The 22,759-nt window shown below is 41.8% G+C and overlaps 1 protein-coding gene across 1 annotated transcript in view; it reads left to right on the forward strand.

Annotated features, from left to right (window-relative positions):
• The window catches only part of PTPRG (protein tyrosine phosphatase receptor type G), a 429,887-nt gene that overhangs the window by 321,735 nt on the left and 85,393 nt on the right, over positions 1–22,759 (forward strand). Inside the window, exons 7-9 of the mRNA XM_054160911.1 lie at positions 3,632–3,789; positions 8,518–8,710; positions 22,156–22,340. Coding sequence (XP_054016886.1) covers positions 3,632–3,789; positions 8,518–8,710; positions 22,156–22,340 — 536 coding nt within the window. The remainder of the gene's footprint in view (positions 1–3,631; positions 3,790–8,517; positions 8,711–22,155; positions 22,341–22,759) is intronic.

Here is a 22,759-nt window from a genome sequence, read left to right on the forward strand (position 1 = left end):
AACAATGTTCTGTAGCTTTGAGAGGCTATCATTAGGGTCACAATCTCTGGGACTCTGATTTCCTGGTTGTTTATTTTAATGCTTGGGTGCCATCTGCATTGGTGTGCTGAGATAGTAGTAGGTCAGAGAGCAGCAGAAGAGCCTGCTTTGATGTGGGCCTCTGGTTTCTGTGTAAGAACGAGTAGGTGGCTCATAGATCTGTTGTGCAGTGTTGATTGCAGTGGTTCACAGGTATTTGCAGGTGGAAACCTCTTTTCACTGGTACATTTTATTACTTTTGCCAGTTATTTCCAAATACCTGTCAGCAAATCCTATCTTGTAGATCATGTATTTCCCAGCCTTGTTCACTTTCCCCCTTCTAGAAACTCCTTACTCTGCTCAGTCTGTTCCCAGCTTTTCGGGCACAGTTTGTGCCCATTCCCTGAACTGAAAATGGAAAAATAAGAGCTGGTCATAAAAGACAGTGAAGTCAAGAGTTTGATATTATTTCCAAGCTTGTTCTTTCCCATTTGGTAGGAAATATATATGCACACATATGAGTGTATGTATATGTATATAAAATATTTCTACCATATTTAGTGAAAGCTGTTGCTTAGCTCGCAATTATTCTCCTTACAGTTTTACCACAACAATAACTGATTTAAAGTGACTTGAAAATCCCATTTTCAAAACCATCTCAAGCTCTTAGGAAGACAACTTCATGGCATGTGCTGTTTCAGATACCCCTGAATGTATGGGACATAGACTCCTAAATTTCCAGTTCCCTTTTTATTTAAGCTTCACGTGGACTGTTTGACTCTGGTTCCTAAAACTCTGCGCTAGGCATCTAGATGGAGCTGATACAAATGAATGATCTCTTTTCAAAAGTGTTAGGCTATTAAAGCATAATCAATTGATTATAATCTATTTTAGTAGTCACTTTAATCCAATTATATGTTTGGGGTTTTTTTTATTTTAATCTTTGGAATTCATTAATGAAAACTTAGAGCACTGCTTGTAGCCATGAAATATTTGCTCGAGTACGCCCTGCCCTACTTTAACTGTGTATTAGCAAAGCTGCTTCTTCCTCAAGAAACACTCTTTTTTTCACAGCTGACTATGACTTTCCAAATGCTCAGGAAAAAAGCCACCCTAATTGATAACCAAAATTTAATCATAGCCAGATACTTCCAGTTTGCATTCAAATAAGGTATTTCTCTGTCTAAATAAGCTTCCCTTGGTTGATTATTCATATTGTAGTTCAAAATGTTTAAAAATGAAAGACAGAGTTGGATGAAATGTAGACTACTTAATACAGTGTGTATTTAATATAAAAGTCATGCATTATTCATGTTTGCAATTTGAATAACTTTGAATTTAGCATCCCTCTTCTTCATCTTTTCCTTTGATGAACAATTAATTATTAAAATATAATATTGTCAGCATATGGCACAAAAATCCTTGAAAGTGCAAAATGAGCTTCGTTCTCCTGCCATCCTTTGATAAAGGGACACTCCATATTCTCGGTTTCTCATGGAATGTTTATCCAGCATCTCAAGTGATTCCATCATTCTAAATAAAATGTTAGAAAAGTTAAAAAGAGTTAAGTTGTTAGTTTTAACGGAGACTTTTTTTTTTTCCTTCAATGTAAGAGGAAAACTCTCTTCAAAATGTGCCTCTGCCTCCCATCTATTCCATGTATAGTCATTGGCTCTTAATGCAAAGAGGATATTTGCAAGTTCAAACACTTCTTCAGATTCGTAGCGGTCCACTGTGTGCTCAGCTTCCATATGGAGAGAGGCAGTTTCTTAAATAGAAAACCCTTGTCGTTTTGCTGTGAGGATGTGTGCTGCATTTGGAAATCAAATCCTGTGACTGAGTTTGCAGGTTTTCTAACCAATTTTTCTTGCATCAAAATAAGCCAATCAAATTAAATACGACCTTTTGCTGTGATTATGACTTCTTGATTAGAATCTCTTTGAACTTTGGCCAATCATATGTATTTTACTATTTATTATCTAAGCACGGTTTGTTTTTATCCCCAGATAGGTTGTGAGGAGGAAAAAAGGTGGTTTATTAGGTTTTTCTTTTTGGAGGTGGGTGATACCTGCTTGGATTAGAAGGAAAGAAATTGTCAGTGAGATTGCAGTATTCTCTTACAGTGTGTACTTTGGCTTTAATATCATTACTTATATTTTGGAATGCTAAAGGCTGTGAAAACATCGCACACCTGTTGATACTGTGCGGAAGAACAGAGGATGTCTGAAGCGCATCAGGTATTTGCGCCTTCCAGGAGCAGTGGAAGAAAAAAACTACCCCTGAGTATCAGACTGCTACTCACAGAATCATAGGCAGCTCTTGATTTGATCAAGACTTCTAGAAAACTGTGGGATGCTATGGAAGTTAATTCTTAGACTTCATCTTTTTTCTTTTCCTTCTGACTCTGGAAGATGTGTGTGTCAATCACCAGCCTACCTGCCTCTCCACTCTGCTGAACGGGGAGCAGGCTTGTTTAGCAGCTCTGATGAGATGGAGAGAAGAGTGAGTTTCTGCTACACAGACATGGATTCTTGTTTGAGGCACGAGGAATGTAGAAAGTGAAGAATAGAGATGTATGGGAGAGCCTTGCATGTCAGCATGCCCTGAGGCAGTGAACACCTTTGCACAGGCTGAGAAGAAGCTTTGGTCTGTGAGTCAACATAAATTGCAGAGGATAAATGCGGAGGGATGGCAGGGAAATTGTCTTGCCTGCAGCTCTTCCCTCCTTTCATTTATTTATTTTTCTTCACACTGTTAAATATTACCAGCTTATCACTGTTGTTTGAAGCTAAATGCTTTAAGTTCTTAGGTTTGGATTTCAGAGCAAAGAGTTTATCCCCCAACCATTGGACCCTGGGAAGACACTTTCTGGATTAGGGAGAAAAGGTCTTATGCCTGAAACATACTTCTGGTGCTGTACTGACTGCATCTAACAGCACCCCTGGTAATGCCTGTGAGGCCAGATGCAGGCAGTCCTAAATGAGCATTGTCTGGGTGCTACTTCAAGTACCTCACTGAATTTCTGAAGTGTCTTTCAGCAGTGTTCCTCAGCTCACACCCCCCCACACACACTTCCCCAGTTGCCCCCAGCAGCTCCCAGAGAAGTTTGTCTGAGCAGCATTGCTCTGCCTGCTCCATCTCAGCAGCACACAGAGGGACCGATCCCATTCATCCCTTTGCCCTGCAGGTGGGAATGGGATGGGTTCACTATGTTGGTGGGGCAGCAGCAGGCTGGGTCTTGGCAAATCCTCACTGCCATCAAGCTGAAGAGCCGTTTCCTGAGTGCTGAAACCACTGAACATGGTGTTATTTCTATGATAACAGAAGCCCATGGGATAACGAGGGCTTTTCACACCTGCACACATTCAAAATAGGAACGCTCATGTTCGCTTATAGGATTGACTAGCATTTTGGCTGCTCTTTTAATAATCAGCTCTTACAACTCTTTCTGATAGGCTGTTTTCCTCTTTCATTTTATATATATATATATATATATATGATAAAATATGTTGTTGCCATTACACCTTGTTAGGCTGCCTATCAATGTGATGTCTGTTTTAAAGACACATTAAAAAAAAAAATGTGTAATTCTACTTGTCAATCTTCCCTGCAGAGAAGGAGACCTTTCTGGATCCCTTTGTGCTGAGGGACCTTCTGCCGACATCGCTGGGGAGTTACTACCGCTACGCAGGTTCTCTGACAACTCCTCCCTGTAGTGAGATCGTGGAGTGGATCGTTTTTCGGAAGCCTGTTCCTATTTCGTACCATCAGGTGTGTTTATTTTGTTAGTGAAGTCCATCCCTTGGTTTGCCCTCTTCAAGGCAGTGTTTTCAAAACCTGCCATTTGAATTTTAAGAACAAAAATGTTTCTGTTGACAAAAAAGGAAGTGTCGGTGATTTCTTTATTTTTTTTGTCTCTTAAGTAATATTGTTTCTGAACATGAGCCATCAGGCCTAAGAAGACAGTACAACATGAAACCCAGTTTCCTCTCAATGATTTATTGGGTATTGTTTTTGTTAAGATTAAATTAAGCTGTGATGTAAATATTTACATGGAGTTCCTTTTTATTCTTTGTAATTGAAACTTGCCTTTCAAAGTGAAGTGAGTGATTTCAGTTCTGCTCAGATTTAGTAATTTGAACTAATTACATTAGAAAAGACATCTTTCCATTAATTCTCCATGCTTAACTGTTTTTATAACACAGTAAAGCTGCCATTATGTGCTCAAAGAGTTGGTGCACAAATCTTTAAAATTAGCACACAGCAGCTTTTAATGCAAATAGACACAATGTCTGGGATTTGTCTGGGGAGGAGCACTCCCAATAAAGTAACGGCTAGATGGAGTCAGGTGTTTCCCAGTTGAGGGTATTTTGACATTGGAAGACTGTTGTCTTTAGAAAGCTATCCTGCTGAAGTTAGTTTTTCCTTTTATTCATCTGGGATAAGCCACTGAAAACAAACATTTTAAAGACACTTATTGTGTAAAGCAAAAGAGCATACATAGTTCACTGGGTCATCCTAGCTGACAGATGCTGGTTCTCAAAGACTGCAAAAGGATGAAAAGGGATCACCGTGCCTCTGCTCCAGACTTTTTTTCCTGTTTTCTAGATCCTGTTTCTTCTCCCATAGCCTCTTTCATCTTTTGTTTTTGAGTGCTGTGGTGGAGTCACCATCACTGGAGGTGTTTAAGAAGAGACTGGATGAGGCATTTGGTGTCGTGGTTTAGTTGATAAGATGGTGTTGGGTGATGGGTTGAACTTCATGATCTCAAAGGTCTTTTTCAACCTGGTCTGGTCTGGTCTGGTCTATTCTATTCTATTCTTATTCTATTCAGGGCCATCCTGGAGTCGAGAGACATGGCAGGATTCACACGTCCAGCCACCTATGCTGGTCTTATTTTGCCTTATTCACAAAAACATGATGCTACTGCTCATGCTCAGCCTCTGGTCAGCAGGAACCCTTTTGCTAGAGGCTTTTCCCAGAGTGCTCTCTAGCAGTGCTGGGCACATGACGTGCTCATGCAGCCGACTGCTCGGGCTGAAGCGTGGGACTCTCTGCACATGGTCCCGGTTGAATCAGACCCTTTGTTTTTTTCAGGCTATTTCTGTGATTGTCGAGATCATTTTGAATTCTGTCCTTGCCTGCAGGATACTTGCAATCCCTTGTAGCTTTTCACTACATCAATAAGTTTACTGTTTATTATTTGGTGGCTGCGAGGCCTGGCCCACACTCAGTTTTATACACTGTATACACATCAGGTGGGTCACGACTTCTTTTCTTTCTCTATTTTAACAAATGCAAATAAACTGGTAAACACCAATTATGGCCATCACTATAATGGTGTAAAGGTACTTTATCCTGGTATAGCTTCTTTCCTTTGCTGCACAATAGTAGCTGTGCCAAGTCAAGCCTTTAAAATGTGGCGTTGTGCTGCTTTATGCACACGTGTGCTTGAAGGGCTGGGAATTCTGTGTGTAGACAGACTTTCATTGATGCTACAACACATGTAGAATAAATAATAGTATTCTTCCCCTTGGCAGCTCTAGATGGGTGTATTTTAAGAGTCTGCCACCCTGCCATTGCTATGATTATTATTTGTTCTTCTAACAGAAACAGTGCAACATAATCCATTGCCATAGTTTAACCTTCTTTATCACAAACCCTGTGAAGCAGCCTGTAATCCCAGAGGAGGAAAGTGATATTGTTTAAGCTTTGTTGCTGTTCCAATTAAATCCTTGCTTTTGTGCAAAATACCTTGCTGTAAAAAGAACAGTGCTGAAGTGGTCCATTTGTGGAGGCTTCTCTGTTTTATTCTCAGTGTTTCATCATCATCATCTTTCTTGATAATTAGACAACAAAACAGGACAAGCTGTGTCACCCTGCAGATGCATTGTAAAGCTAAGTGCATTCAATGACCCAAAGCGTGGCATTATCTCTCGTAATGCATACCTCAGACTATCTCATTGTGCTTATAATGGTTTCAGTATTTTTAATTGCCATTTGTATATCCAGCCCTTAGAAAACTGTGCACATCAGGCTTTAATGTTTTGTAATTACATGACTCCGAGTTTTAGATCGGGTTTCCCTGTATCTACAATAGGCTTACAACAGCTTTTCATTTCTTCTTCTGAAGGGAAGCTCTTGTACTCCTTGACTGCAGCTCTTACAATTTTTTTTTTCCTGGCAGCTATAGATAAATTAATTTCTCATTTGTGGTAGATAACATTTTCATAGTAAAAATGAAGTTGAAATTACTTTATATGTACTTTGACACGTAAAAAGGGTAAGGTTAAAAATCATATTTGAATTGGCAGTTGTTAAAATGCAATTATACCTCCCCAAGGTAGCATGGCAGAACAAAATATTTTAAAACTTCTCTCTGAAAGTTTAAAAAATTCAATTAATGTCATGGATGTATAAGCCTAGAGACTTGACTTCAGAAAAAAGCAGTTGCTAACCAAGTTCTTGTAGCTTTCATAAAATAACCTTAAGCCCTGTTAGCTGGCTTCATCAAAGCTGTTTCAAGTGCATGAAGTGCAGAAGATACGTAAATTCACAAGGGTTTTTGTCTGTGCTTTCACAGAAGTGCACAGCAGGATCATTTGTTGGGTTTCTTTCCGTAAGACAAACATGTAAGATAATAGTTCCTTTACCCCTTTTGTAACCTATCTGTCAATGCATGTGAGGGGCTCCTGCTGATAATTATGAAAGTTTTCAAGATGTTTCTCTGAAGAAACGGAGAATTGTAGCTGAGAACCAGGGCACAGAGCATTGATTTAGGATACAGAAAAAGTACAGTCCAAATCCCACCATCAGTACCTCAAGGCTGGAAGCTGTACCTGAGCTCCTTGTCACATCTCCCTGCTGGTAACCTGTGGGACCTCTGCCTCAGTTTCCCCACTTGTACAGTAAAAAAATTAGTTGTGATTAGGGGAAGATACTTCTAAAAATGTACAGGTCTGAGTTGTGCTGTTGTCTCAGAGGTGATTACCTGTAGCAGGACTCAGTTCCCTTGATTTTCGTTTCCCTAATGTTTTAGTGCAGAACTGCCAAATTCAGGATTAGTGCTGTGAGCTCCATCCTTTCTCTCTCCCACTGTCCATGAGCTGCTCCCAGTGATAATGTTCTGGTATAGAATACATAGAATACATAGAATACATATAGAATACATAGAATAAACCAGGTTGGAAGAGACCTTCAAGATCATCGCGTCCAACCCATCAACCAATCCAACTCCGCCCAAGCAACTAACCCACAGCACCAAGTACCCCGTCAAGTCTTCTCCATTAGCTAGCTCAACATACCACCCAGTCCAGAGAGACTTGCTTTTGAAATGAAAGGTGTAAAAATTGACATTTAACTGCTCTGTTACACCTTCCTTTGATAGTTCTTATCAGTATCAACTGAGCCTACAATCATCATTTTGTCCGGTTGCAAGTTTCAGAACCCAGAGACTTCTCCATGGATTTTGAGGCAGATGCACTTAATGAAAAGGGTGTAGCTTTCAGAGTAACCTGTCATTAAGCTGTCAGTGTAATTCAAGTTTCCTTTTAAAGTGTTGGGACAGATTCTGTACTCCCAAAATCCATACTATCAATATATGTAATTGATGTTGATGTGAACAATGTCAGGACTGAGTCCTTCTCAGCTCTGTCTTGCTCAGTTTTTCCTGCAGCAAGACAACTAATTCTAGTTCTTGACCTGAATGATAACAAGCTATTAGTAAATGCTACACTGACCTTCATAGCTGTGAGAAAAACATTAGCTGAAAACATTTTCAACTTAGTTTGCTAGAAATTTCTTTCTAAGGAACACTAAGATAAGAAGTAACAGAAAAAGTTTTTCAATTACAGCTCTTTCTTACAGGTTAATACATTTTATTAAAAATTACTCAGATCTGAATCCAACAGAAGAAACTTATTCCCAGAGGAGTATATGCTAACTGTACCTAAAAACACTTTTTCTGTGTTATTTTTTTCTCACACTCCAGTTAGGTATCAGAGGAAACAGTGATTGGTAGGAAGGTCGGGACATTTGTAGCAAGTGGTCTTCAGATTGCTCCGTCATCGTACTGATCTGTTCCTGGTTTTGGATGTCCATTGCCCAGTCATGGAGAAGGGTTTTGGGATGGAATGATCTGGAAGCACTTTCTGATGCAGTACTGCAAAACAAAACAGTGCCAGGGGTGAGGAGGGCTTGGCATGGCTGTGTCACACAAAATCCTTGCAGACAATAGGTCAAAAATGTTTCCTTGCCCATTACAGACGTCCACAGGTTGCTAGAAGGCCTTCTCCCTCGTTGGGCAGGATAAGCACTGTGGCGAGATAAGACGGTTGGCAGAGATTTCAGTGGGCAGCCTGACTTCCTGTGTGGTTTATCGGTCTTGGCATCAACATTTTACTTCCTGCCATTTTACTTTCTTATCAGCCACCCGGATTTCACCACATTGTTTTTCTAATTAATGTTCTTTCTCTCTCCTGCTATGATGGCTGCAATCAGCTGGAGGCCTTCTACTCCATATTCACCACTGAACAGCAAGACCATGTCAAGTCCGTGGAGTACCTGAGGAATAACTTCCGACCACAGCAAAGCCTGAACAACAGGAAGGTGTCTAAGTCTGCCGTGAAGGATGCTTGGAGCCAAGATGTGACCGACATCTTGGAAAATCCACTCGGCACAGAAGCTTCCAAAGGTAGATGACACTTAATAATTGTTCACTTGACTCATAGGAGAAATGGGTTTGTCTATTTTATCATCAGGTAGTGTTGAGGATCGCTGTGAACTACCAAAGAAGTAACGCAGGTTTTACAGGTATTCCTTGTTGGTTTGTGTCAAGAATTTAATGAATCCTTTGGGTGCCTGCAATTACCTGTGAAACTCACTGTCACAAAGAGCCATGACAATAAAGGCCAAAAATATGTGAGGCACAAACTGGAAATGCTTCTGCCAACTGGATGTAGGGCTTTAGAGATTCCTGACAAACGGGAAACATGAAGGGACAAGGTCAGAGGTAAAATTCCGGCCCCATTAGCACAGACTCATTGAGTGTTCAGATGGGAATAGAGTGTCCAGGTGTGGTTATGGGCTTCATTTTTACAGTAACAAGACTTTTGAAGCACTGTCCACCTTTTAACTGAACATTTGCATCAGTCTCCTGATAACGGTGACAGGGGGAAAAGACCTCTTCCTTAGAGGCAGGTGATTTGCTAAAGTCTTGCTAAAATGTTTCTTGTGTCTTTGTAGAGCAGCTGGTGCTTGCTTCTGTCAGACACTGGATAATGAGCTGGATGGAGGGAGGTGGAAGGGAGGTTGCAGTTGTTGCATTGACACAGACAGCCCTGGCTACAGGAGCGCATCAAAAACTGAGAGAAATGTGTGCTGGGTAAAATAAGGCTAGAAATAAATATTGTTTGCAACCTTTATTTGCCTTTAGTTTATTGAGTGGTAGTATTTATAGATAGGAGGAATGAGATGTACTTCCCAGTGTTCAGCTTCAAAAATGCTTGGTGCTTAACCAGTTCTGGGTAGAGGTAAAAAAGAGAGGAGCAGTTTCCCAGAAGGAAACACCTAAGCAGATTTACAAGCTTCCCTTTTGTACCTGGCATTTTCACCTGGCCAGGCACAGAGAGTGTAGTTTTTAGAGGACGTGAATTGTGAAAACAGCTGCGTTCAGCAGTCTCACCCTCCCGAGAGAGCGCTGGAAGAGTGTATTTCTCAGGGCTCATTATTCTGTGAGCATGCTTATTTTTATATATGTAATATACACGTACACAAACCTCATGTACATTAAAGGCAGCCTTGGGACAGAAAATTTACATCAAAGGTGAGAGGGAGATCTTGGGAATGAAGAAAACCTACTATGCTCTGATGCTCTGGCCTGCAGTTCTCAGTTAGTGTTTTAATAGCAACATGTGTTGATATTTATTTCTGCAGTTATCCTCTGCACATATTACTTACCCAGAATAGTGATGAAAGTTAATAGTTACATTATGTTAAAAGTGACAAAACCGACTAGTTTGTATTTTGAGTGCAGCCAAAGTACCTCTGGTACATGTGGTGCAGTATTCAAGAAGATTTTACTGTTTTGGCCACATGCCTGCATATTCCTCACCTCACTCGATGGTGTTTAAGATTATGAATATGCTTTAGGTGATTTTCAGCCCCACAGTAAATAGCTGAATCCCATGATTTTGCCAGAGCATAACAAATGCTAAGGTCTGTGGTTAATGGGCTGATACTGAAGTCAGAAGTGTTGATACCAAAGGAACACTTGAATAACTGGGTAGGTTCTCATTGACTTTGTTCTTTAAGAGCTCAAGGGCCCGGATTCAGCCAAGCACACATGGCTTAGTTATGATGTGAGCCAGTGTGCAGGAGAAAGGTTGCACAACCATTAGTCCACGTTTAGATAGCTTGCTTCCCTGGGTACTGGGAACTTATTTCCTGAGCAGGTCCTCACTAGGTTGTCTCCCATCATGTCCAGGTACCATAATGCTCTGTGGTTGTGCCTGCTGGGAATTTGAGTTTATGGCTGCTCAAGTGAGACCCTCAGGTTGTGGGCATGCGTTTCCTGTGATCTGACAACACAGAGCATGCCATCTAATGGCAGGTATGATGCTAGCATCAGTGATTTGGTATTTTCCCTTGAGCTTTTGCTATAGGCTAATGGCTGGGCAGCCAGCCTTTTTGTAATGGCTCTGTCAACTTGTCACTTTTGGGTTGTGTGCACACCAGGGGACACTGAAAATAGGTGCATTTTGTTCATGAACTTAAAAATAAATAGGTTGCTGCTGTGTTGCTAACACAAAATGGATTGTAGCGTATTCTCCAAAGGTTACAGGGATGAGTTATAGCTGTTCCAGAGATATAACAACGTGGATGTTTCTGGCCCTTCTTTTGACAAAGGTGAACAGTGATGATGTGCCTGGTCCACTGCACATTCTGAACTACTGACATATAAATAAAATGAGTTGAAGTCATAATACTTGAGTGAAAGCAAAACCTATTGTTTATTCAGCTAGTAAATACAGTACTTCTTTATATAGTGTCATTCATGCAAAAGTACTGAGGAGCTGAGTGCACAGAGAGCTTCCCAGCCAGACAGTCTAGCATACAGATACAAAAGTGTAGGGTTGCATAACAAATTTATGTTATGCAGATTCTTCTGCACACCTCATGGTTGCATCTCAGTGCTTTCCACATTGCATTAAGCAATGTGACCACTGGCTGTCACATGTTGGCTCTTCTCTGCCCTCCCTGTGCTTAGATTTGTGTGTTGCAGAACAAGGCAAGGTCGCGAAAATGGCTTTTACTTGCTGCAAGGTGATATGGTTTGTGATGGTCTTCAGCTCTGGAGGGGAAGTTTGGGGTTGTTTGTCGGTGTGAATTTTTGCAATTTGTTTTCCCTGTCACACTCTGTTAAGTCTGTGGACAGTATTGCTAATCTAGAAAACAGTGTAGCATTCGTTATGTAAGTCTCTCTTATTTTGGAGGAAAATGTGCCCAGAACAATTTGCATAATGTTCAGAATCATTTTCAGAATTCCCTGGTGAATAGGGAATTTCACATCATCAGAGAGTGATGCAGTTCTGCAGCTGTCCATTGACAAACTTGCTACCCCTAACAGTTTGGCACCAGACAGAAATGTCTTTTCTCCCAGCTATCAAAGCTATCTCAGGTCACAGAACTGTGACCAGGAACATAACCTGCAGATACACTGGAAGAAAACTGTTTCTCACTTTATATGCTGGTCTTCTGAGGATTTCCTTAGCAAAGCCTTGTAAGTATTGGTAAATGTCTTCTGGGAAAGGCTATTCTAGGTCAAGCAAATCTGTCAGAACATTTGGATTCAGTTTGCTAGCCGGTATGAATGTTACCAGCCTTTTGTTTTGTAATTACTCTTTTCTCCCTCCCCTCTTTTTGATTTTAAAGAGGCAAGGAAGGAAGGTGCAGTATTTTCAATCATTAGAATACATGATGGTGACAATATTTTATCTAATTGGAAATAATGTAGAGGGCTAATTTTTCACTCGGGGGTAAAAACTCCAGTTTTTCTTTGTGTTGAAATTTAGCAAGAAGAGTTTTCTTTGCTTTCATTACCTCATTTTTTTTCCTGCTGTTGACAAAAGCAGATTTAAAGCTGTTCTCATGAGGGCTTCCTGCATGCCTGGGATACAAGGATATGCCTAAGACCTATGCTTAATTGAAGCCCAGGAGCTGAGCTTAATTTTTAAGTTGACCCTGGAGCTGTTTCACAACCATACAGTTCATCATGAAATGCCTTATTTCTGAAATATAGCAGTCAGGATAAATACTATTCAGCTATATCATTGTGGTGACTGGTGGATTTATGATAAACCATCACACAACAATATTTTTCAAGAAGATGAAACTTCCAGAGATTTAAGGTATACAGGGGATCATGCTGTGAAATCATGCAGATCATCAGGCCTGTAAAGTTTATCAAGAGGGCTCACCAGTGTTACAGTAGTGATTTATATAAAGTTTGGAGAAGTGAGAGGTTCTCTGTACAGACATATTAAACCAGGGCTGTATTTGTAAAATACTCATCAGTTACTCTAAGTATCAGTGACAGTGGCAGTGGTTGAGTTTTTGTACATGACTGCCTCTGTTAAAATTTCTTCTCTGGCCTGTCTTCTGTGGCTCAGGACTGTGTCACTCTGTCACATCACATAATGTGCTCCATCCAGTCTTCTGGTGGGCTGCTTTCAAGCAGCTATGCTAGAGATATTGCTAATTATTTATCAGTTTAGTAGTGTACATGGGTCTTCAGGGACAAATAGAACTCTTACATAAACTCCATCCAGTTCAAGGACCAGAGTCTGTGTGTTCCTTACTACCTTCACATGTTGTCCCATCAAGAAGAGAAGTATTTACAAAATACTACCTGCTTCAGTAAAGGTGTAGGCTTGGAAAGTCTGGAGGAAAAGGTGTTTCATTTCCTTGTTGGGATGTACCTCCTGTGCAATAATATTTGCCCATTTTATTTTGCTGCTGATTACCACCATCAAATGTTTCTTTCTCTTTATGTTTTTTTAATGCTGAAAAACAACCCCTTTAACCTTTCAGTCTCATTAAATGTGCTGCAAGACTTACAACACTTAAACAAGCATCCCATGTGAGGGGCTCTTGACATCAGAGTTTTCTTTCACAGATGCCTGATTACTTCCCCAAAGGTGTCTGATTACTCTTCACTGGAGTCTCAAATGATGCTGTTTCCCATCAGTGGGAATTCGCTTCAGAGTACCATCTTTAATTATGATCTTAGACTAAGTTAAATAATGAGCAGTCATAAATTCACTCCAGTAAAACTTCCTAAGCTTTGGACTCTAAATGAACAGCTGGGACGTTCCTCTAGTAGTGTGCAGATGATAATTTTCCTCACTGTTCTTTGTTATGCAGTAATGACACCAGTTTTGAAATCCTTGTAACTTAATGCTACTAAAATGTGGATAAAAGACACTAGGATTTTCCCTCCTGCGTGCTTTGTAGCGCCAGCTATCCACCTGCAGTCAAAAGGCACATCACTGCTCAAGCAAATTAGTTTAGTTCTTGTTCACTATTTCACAGCTCCTGAGGTCCTAAATTAAGGCCTCCAACAAAGGTATTGCCTTTTCTTCATGGTTGTGGCATTGTTGCCTTGGAGCGCACCTCCACCGCAGCAGCACCCAAAGAAAGCTCTGAAGATTCAGAGCACTGACATCACCATTTTGAGGCAGATCGTTTAGATCACTGGCAGCAGTGTTTCTGAATGAGAATAAGTTGTCTCATTTATAGCCTCTGTTATTACTCCCAGTAATTTGGTTTTGCTTTCTAAATGCCCATGTTTTATGAGGACTCTCTAAACAACTTTGCAGTCTCTCCATGCCCCCGGGTTCTCTCTGGGAGGCCAAAGAGAGCATCAGGCGGAAAAGTTCTGCTCTTGCAGAGTGTCATTTATCTATTTCAGTCAAACCCAAATGGCCACAAAATACTCTGTAGCAATGAGTGTAATCTACCCTAAACAACAACCTGGTAAATGGAAATTTTAAATGATCCATTATGCTAAAGCAAAACAGTAACTATTTGTTTTCTTTAAATATCTTAGGGAAAGTGGAAATAAGCAAGAAGCTTTTGTAGTTAATTTGCAATGTGTGTACCATTGCAGCTGATTATTCTTGCCCTTTAGAAGAGTCATGAAAGATTTCTTTATAAATTAACAACTTTTTCCTAGTTTCCTTGGTTAACTGGGCACCCTCTACTTTCCTTTACACTTCACATTGTTATGAGGATTATCCTTTCCTGATTATATTCCCCTTTAATCAGTCCAGCACCCTACCACAGTGTGCAGGTGCAGGTGAAATTATGTAGCATTATTAGGATTTCTGTTGCTGCAGCAGACCTGGCTCAGTGCAAAAGGTTGCACTTGGGGCTGGTAACACCATGCTGCTAATTGCTTGCCCTGCATCTTCTTTGCACTACAGACCTGCCCAGCTGCCACTGAGCCTCAGTGCTCCAAGTAAATGTACTGACCTATTGCTGTGAGAGTCTCTTGTCGTGCACCTGCTGTACTCACATTTTAAGCAGAAATCAGTGTGTTCTTTCTGCGTATCTCATCCCTTCCATCTCACCCATGGCTTGTTCTGCAATGCTGGGTTCTCATCTATGCAGTTGTCTCGGAGCCTATCATGCAAAAGCAGGAAAGGACAGGCTGCTGCCTTCTGAAGAGCCTCAGATCAGTCAGGTAGACATCAAAGTGTTTCAGAAAAAATAAATGGACTCATTTTAAGGGGGAATCGGGTACAAAAAGATGTGGTACATATACCTGGGAGAGGTCTCATGCTTCACCTTGCAGTAGCTCTGTTCTGCAAGGTTCTGGTTTCACCACTAATAACTTCTGTGTGGTTGTAATGGGAGCAGTACTTGTGTCTGTGCCTGAATGTAGCAGACAGCTTGCCAGTAGATTTATTAATGAAAACTTGCACTTATTTAGAGATTATAAAGACCCCAAAGCAAAAGAGCAAGAGAAATTCGGTGTGAAAGTTTAAGTATGATTTGGTTTCACAGCTGCCACTGAAGCTGGAAGAGCTGAGTGCTTGTAAGGCAGCTTGATGATTTATTCTGTTTACACCTGCAGGGGATTCCTTTCTGCACTGCCTACCTTCCAGTCCAGCTGTTTGGCCTGCAGAAGTACTGATTTTAATTTCAGTCTTGACAGTACTTTGGACCAGGAGTGCCTGCAGCCCATCCCTTGTGTTGGAAAAAGCCTCAAGAAGCTATAAAAATTAAGCTTTTTTCCTGGTCTGATTTTGGGCATCTCTCAGTCACTCATTGGGATGCTCTACGAGCCCTGTTGGCTGCTTTTTCCTATGGTCCCCAGTCCAAGCAACCCTCGTCAAGACCCTGGGAAAGGGTGGCTTGGCTAACATGGGAAATACATGTTGTTCTGGCAGGAGAGCCTCCTTTCTCCCTGTTGACTCCGCACATGCCACTGAACGTGGTCACACATGCGCAGTGTAAATAAGGACACAGGTGTACATTTTAAACACAGGTCACCCTCTGCATGCCTGCCTGCTTGTGTGCAGTACAAACACAAAACTTGCAGGGCAGATCCTTGGCAGACATCAGTTTAGCCCAGCGTGGCATCTGACGGTGCGAGGCTGATCTGCACTTGCGGAGCGTTTGGGCCACAGCTGTAGAAACGGTATTTGTGAAACATATAAAACACTTGAGCTCAAACACCACGTAGTAAAACACACAGTCCATCCCTGCCTTTCAGTAACACTGGGGCTGTTGCTGCGATGCCATGGAAACTCAGATGCTACAAGGAAAGCCATACAGGAATGAATCCAAATGCTGGCTGTGCCTTCACCTCAGGAAACAGGCAGGCAACACAGGGGCAAACCCCAGCTTGTCCAGAGTTCCTGTATCAGAAATGCCCCACCTGCCAGTTTGCTCATGAGGTTCTTTCACTGGGCTCATAAAACAAGCACAGAGTCTGTCGGTGTCTCTCACACCATAAGAAACAACCCTGTCTGTTTGAAGCATAGAGGAAGGTAAGAGCAGGGAAGATAAATAGTCTGTCTCCTAGCTACATTCTGCCTGTGGATTGAAGTAGATCAACACAAATATTTGTGTGCACGGCATGCTCCAGAGCTTGCAAATGCCTGCTGGCAAAGTGCAGGCAAAGGTAAAGGAAAAATGCATGCTTCACTTTAAAGCAATTGTCCTTATATATTAATAATGTTGTTTATAAGCACTCTGAGAAGTTACCAATGTATACTAAAGTAAAGCCAAAATACTGCAAACATTTAGTGAGAGGAGAAGGGGGGACAATGTTCTAAGTATGCCTCTTGGCACTTCTCTGTGTGTTGAAACCTGTGTTGTCTCCGTGTATGATCCTCGTAGTCTATTTGTTATCTCTTGGGAGTACAGCCCTAGCTGAACTCTGAGATTGAATCCGACAGCCCAAAGACTGCTGTTGTTCATTATGGATCAGAGGCTCCTCTGAAGCATCTGCACTGAATCACACCAATGCCAAGGTAGCTGAATGTGGCACTGTGTCACTTCCCCTACCATGACACTGTTGGCATGGCACTGAAAGCAAGTGCAAGTTTTGTGATTTCAGCGTAATTCATCTTTATGCATTTCAGAGCTTATTTGAAGTTTTGAGGGTCTAATCATGAGAAGGAACACATGTATGTGTATGTATTTGTATATGTTTATATAGCTGAAAGTATTTTCTTCCCTCCTCTGTTCATGGCATCACTTTAATCTTGTCTTCATTTGGATTCCTGGGGACTACGAAGCTGAGTGAACTTGCTACAGTATTTTGCCACAGTTTTCAAGCTTCTTTGAAATCAGAGAAACTTGTGGAGGAGTTGGGTGTCGTTACAGCAACAGCAGCAAGTGGTCTGTCTGTCCTGCAGAACTGGCCCCTCCTGCCCCTTCCTAGTGGGTAAAGAAGCACCCTCTCTCCCCAAAGAGCTTGGCCACCAAGTTGCTTGTCCTTATGGGGAAGAAAAGCCTGAAACCCCTGTACTATCTCACCTTATAGCCAGGAGCTGCAGCAAAACGAGACCCTAATCCAATAATGGTCTATGGGTATATCCTGATGCCACTAGTTATTCCTTTCAGATATAAATTGCCCTAGCAGATCCCTGCTCATTTCACTGAGAGGGATTCAAGAATTCACTGGCATGTTCCTTCTAAGTGCTGAAAATTGCTAGGGTTTCGTCACACAACGTATGTCCCACAGCACTGAGAAGAGGAACGACAGTTTTGCATTGCTCAGACATGCAGCAGGAGGGAGAGATTTTCCAAAAGAGGGCAGAGCACAGCTAGAAATAACTACCTTTAAAGTGTTGACATTTTTATGTACGGAAGAGCTAACTTAGAACATTTTTTAGGGAATTTTATAAATGCCTCTGAGCCCTGTGCCACTGGATTCATCACATGAAGCACCTGTTTTACAGGGAGAAGGTATTCAAGAAACAGCCAAATACATGGTTCTTGTGCTCTCTCAGAATTTCCCTGAATAGCTCTTTTTATAACCACAGGTAGGATATTCAGAAAGCACGATGAAACCCAGACAGTTTGGCTGGTTTTGCATTTCTGTCTTTGAAAGAGAAGCCCCTGAACTGTTGTGTTCTTTTAGATGCCCTTTCTGCATTCATGGGTGTATCTTAATATCAGTGATTAATTTTTGCAAAACAATAAGCCCCTTTTTTGTCTTTCCTCTCTCTGAAATGGAGCTGCCAGGAGCTTCTGGATGAAGCTTTATCAGGCTTCAGTTAGGAAAGCCTCGTGGAGGTTGCGTAGCCAAATACAACAGGCAAATCAAATTAAGGGAGAGATGGATGCAGAGTTGTTAAATTAATTTTGTTTGTTCCAGGCCGTTGGAATGTTTTTAACATGAAGAAAATAATTCTCTGCTGTGTGGCTGGCCTGGCCAGCGCTTAGGTCTGTATTAGCATGCTACATTTGTCTGCAAGTGGCAAACAGATTTTCTCCGGGCTTGAGTGAGCCCTGGAAGAAAAAGCTAAGCCAAGATGCTGGCTTGCCCCCTGCCTTCCCTGGCAGGCTGATGTGCAGAGAAAAGACCGTGTCAAGCTCCCAGATAGTCCCACACATAGCCAACAGCTGGAAATGCTGGCTGGGGCTGCCTGGATTAGGTCAGAGGGCTTCCTCCAGATGCATTCATGCAACCCTCCCTGTTCTGCAGAACTTTTCCATAAGGCAGGAGTCAGTGTGTTTGTTCAGGTCGTCCCCAACAAGAGGGTGAGGAGATTATTTTCACTCCGAGAGATGTGAGGTGTGTCACGTTCAAGGCATTGTTACCACAGTTTAGTTGATTAGATAGTGTTGGATGATAGGTTGGAATCGACGATCTCAAAGGACTCTTCCAACCTGGCTTATTCTGTTCTATGCTATTCTATTCCTATTTCTATTCTATTTCTATTTGATTCCCATTTCTATTCTATTCCCATTTCTATTCCATTCCATTCTACCGTGAGGCATTCCCATGGTACTTGCCTGTTGAATGCATCTATGCTTGAGGCACTGGTGAGGTGTTTCTGCCTGCAGGACTCCTGGCATCGATGGTCTGCTAGGCAGGGAATGGTGGTTTTGGTGTCCTGCTAGACCTTTCTGGGGCCAGGTCAGCTGTCTGCTCAGTATTGCACTACACCACAGAAAGGCATCCTGAAAGCCTTTCAGCTATTTTTATTATCCCTTAGAATCTGAATTTAAAGGAGAGCATTGGTAATATTTTTTCTATAATTAGTTGAGATCTGCCATTTCAGTGTGAAATTATGTTGCTTGTTGGTTTCAGTTCTTTTTTGTTTTCTTAAGCAATCCTAAATTCACAGTCTTTTTTGCTTATTTTGCCTAGTTTGAAGAAAAAAAAAAATGAAAAGGAGAATCTGGCATTTCTCTTCAGTATGTCTTTTTTTCAGTTTAGAGGAAGATGCAGACTTCTCCCTCCAGCCTCTTTGTGTATTTCTATTTGTCCTTCAGCTGCAAATCTGCGGGGGGGGGGGGGGGGGGGGGGGAAGAGAAAAGAGGCAAGGAGCCTGTGATTCTTTTAATCTTCTTTCCAAAGTCCAAGGCACACAGAGTATTGAAAGGAAAATTAGATCTCTGGAAAATGCCAGTTGTTTTATAGATGGTCAAATCATTACACTTTTCTTCCCCCTTTGCCTTTCAGACATTGCTACGTTATTATGTATCACTTTAATTAAATCATCAAATTGAATTATTAGATTAAGTGTGGGTTGGTGGTGGGGTTTTTTTTTTTGTATTCCATTGTGTCCTGAGCAGGTTTGGTTAAATTAATAAAACCATATGTTTCATTTTATAAAGAAAAAAAAAAAAAAGATTCCTTTTTGCCCATTTGTAAGCCGTTAGGAAAAAAAAGAGAAGCGGCTGAACAGAAACGGTTGGTTATTACTTAATTACATCAGGTACTGCTATGTGCCTTGGAGTAATTGGAACAAAGTCATACCAAGTCATGAAAAATTTGTAAGATGTACTGTGAAGCAGCACTATTGTAAATGCAGTGCCCCTTTAGCAGGCCGTGAATGAGGTTTGTCCTCTTCAAAACTTCCCAGCTAAGTCATTGGTGTCACTCAGCTGCTTAAAAGTGCTGATGATCTTGGGTTGGATCAGGGTGCAGAGGCAGGGAGGGTCTCCTAACTTCAAGCCTGTCAGTCTCCTATTTATCCATGGGAAATAACCACTTCTTTTCTTTGACTGCCATGAGCTATTCTGAATGGCATCAAAGGTGGCTGCCAAGAGTGGCATGGAATAGGGTGGCTCCTTCCTAGGTGGCTCGGGGTCCTCGCTAGGGTGGCTTGGGGTCCTTGCTGAAAATCAGCTGGCGAGCCATGGTTCAGAGGGGGATTGCAATTGAAGTACATCTATCAATCCCTTCTGAAGGTTACCTGGTTGAATTATTACTAAAACAATTTGATGCATGATTACTTTAAATGTATGTCCTCCTGAAGGAGGAGGACTGGGTAAGACTTATAGGTCTGAGTAGTCCTTCACCCTGGACTCCTATCTCTGATAGGATTTGTTTAGGTGGAGAGACAAAGGCTGGCCTGGCATTTTGAAGCATAATTTTGTGATAACAAAGGGCTTCAAAGGGGGCAGTTATGATTTATTGGTGCAGTTATCAATAAACAGTGATGTCAGTGAGAATTGATCTGACTATCTCAGCAGAAAGACGTGAGCACAGAGAGACATACCAAGGCTTGTGAAGCTCTGTAAATAGCGATAACATCTACTTCTTTCAGCTGTACCCTCTTGACTGGGCCCTGGCCACCTTTGTGTCATGCTCTACCAGCACCATAGCCCTGTGGGCTCCGTGCAGAGACTAGGAGGGAAGGGGTCTGCAGGTAGCAGACCGAAGTGTTGCTTCTAGCTTTGTGATATTGCCAGCAGAATGCCATTTTGGTCCCTTCAACTCAGTGTCAGTAGAAACTCATATTTGTTTTGTCAATGATCTGAGGTACTGCAGGGTTTGTGTGCTTTTCTGGGTCATCCTGGTTCACACAGAAAGTTCTGCAGCAAAATTGCAAGATTGCCACCACTCATGACAGGAGCAAACACTAAAGATCTTTCCTGCCCACCTGCATTTCTGTAATAAATGTTCTCTTGACCAGGCTAGCTACAAAATGTGAGTTACAGCTGCACAAATACAGATATTTTTCTGTTGTAGGGGTAATATTGATGTTTACAGCATTTAATCATTTTTATTTAGGAACTGTAGCTATTGCAGCAATGTAGCAGCAGAGCTACATGACCAGCCTGCAAGTCCAGGCATTAGGAATAGACATTTCTCCCCTTCAGTGCTGTCAGGACTCTTTAGAAGTGAAATAAAGGCCAAATATACACACAGTCACATACCTGCAGAGTGCAAACAAGCTGAATGTGTTGGCTTTAGATGGAAAAGTCCTATTGGGAGAAATAATTCTGCAAACAGTCTCAGTGTGGTGGGCTGGGTGACACTTCAACTTTCCCTGGCAGAAGAGACCAGCTCCTGTGCCATGGCACACGTTCTTAGGTATCGTTGTGAGTGATTTTTTTTTCTTGGTTCAGAGTTTATATTGGGGAAAAGAATGTGGGAATCTGTCTTGAATTGTGTGTTTTAAACACGATTTTTAAAGCTTGGAAAAGAGCTAAATTCTTTGTGGTTGGGAAGCGCCTGATGTACTTTTTCAATAGCATATGAGTGCCATCTAGCGGTCTTCACCAGTACCCTGACCTTCACGTTTCGGTGCCTTGAAAAATGTGTTCTGCCGCTTCACGTGTACGGGGCTGGGCTTGGTCTCCCCTGCAGAAGTTCAGGTTTTGGTGTCTGCAGTAAGCAGAAGCTGTGTTTTTGCCTGCTGGTTAAGCTGCTCCTCTGCTGACATTGCCACCAGCTTAAGCCTGAGTGAGAAGTAACCAGTGCCTCGTTGAGGCAGGCAGGGTTAGGGAGGCACAGCTTTCTGAGGCTGGTTGGTGGGTTCCCATTCCCGTTATAAGAAGGAGATGGCCAAGGGCCATTAAGTGCCACACTTCGCTGTGCTGGTGATACATTTCTGACAAACAATTGAGAATCTATGAAATAAAATAGATAGAGGAGTGTAAACTAACTTCTGCTCATGTGAACAGTGTACTAGGTTGTGATGAAAGTAATTACTGACCCAATAGTGTCAATGTTTTCACAGGTTCAAGCTGTTTCCAGGGCCTGTAGAGCACACTGGAGTGTACTTATCCCATCTGTGTGGCAGGAGATTGTGGGCCCAGGAAGCTGAGGCTCAGTTTGATTTAAGTTCTTAATATTACATTGCAGAGCTCTTAAGTGACCAAGTTAAAGTGTACATGTGAACATCAGGATTGAAAATAAGTTGAAAACTAAGGAACCTGCCTGCAGAGAATAGGTTCTCTCGCTCTCTTTACTCTGGAGAGCAGAAAGCAGCTGCAGGTGGTATTAAATCCCATTGGTCTCAGTGGATTGCAGTCTAAGCTATTGCTGTAGGCAAGGGCATTAAAGAAGAATCCTGGCTCATAAAGTGAGGCACAGTTCTTCCTGTTTGTTTTCTCTTGGCTGTTTATGAAAGCTTAATATATTTTCCTTCTATTTTTTAGCTTGCAGCACTCCCCCAGTCAACATGAAAGTGCAACCTGTGAATAGGACAGCATTACTTGTAACCTGGAACCAGCCAGAAACTGTCTACCACCCTCCAATCATGAACTACATGATCTCATATAGCTGGACTAAAAATGAAGATGAAAAGGAGAAGACTTTCACCAAGGACAGTGACAAGGACCTGGTAAAACCACAGCATGAATCTCAGACATCTCTATCTAGCTACCCTTATGTTGCTGTTCTCTCAGTAGAAGGAAGTAGAGGAGGAAAACAGTTGTGACCTTATAGTCAGGCTAGTGCTTGACTCACAGTGAATTGCTATTTAAATCTTCAGCATTAGTTGAACATTGTGTAACAGACTGTCCAAAACACTAGTTGGATTTATAGTTCATGAGTGCATAAAGGACGAAATGTGTAGACACTTTTTCATGTACTGCTGCCGAGAAGCAGCTGGCTAGGGAAATAGTTAGGCTCTGAACACCTTCTGGCTTCTGTTCAGCTCATAGACCTTCACATGAGAAGTCTGATCCCCCAGAATCTGTTCCTAGGCTCAGGTTTTCACTGTGCATAGCCCCTTGCAGTCTTTGGAGCAGTTTCTGGCAG

Source organism: Dryobates pubescens, chromosome 1, assembly GCF_014839835.1.
Source record: "Dryobates pubescens isolate bDryPub1 chromosome 1, bDryPub1.pri, whole genome shotgun sequence".
In the NCBI taxonomy this organism is placed as follows: domain Eukaryota; kingdom Metazoa; phylum Chordata; class Aves; order Piciformes; family Picidae; genus Dryobates; species Dryobates pubescens.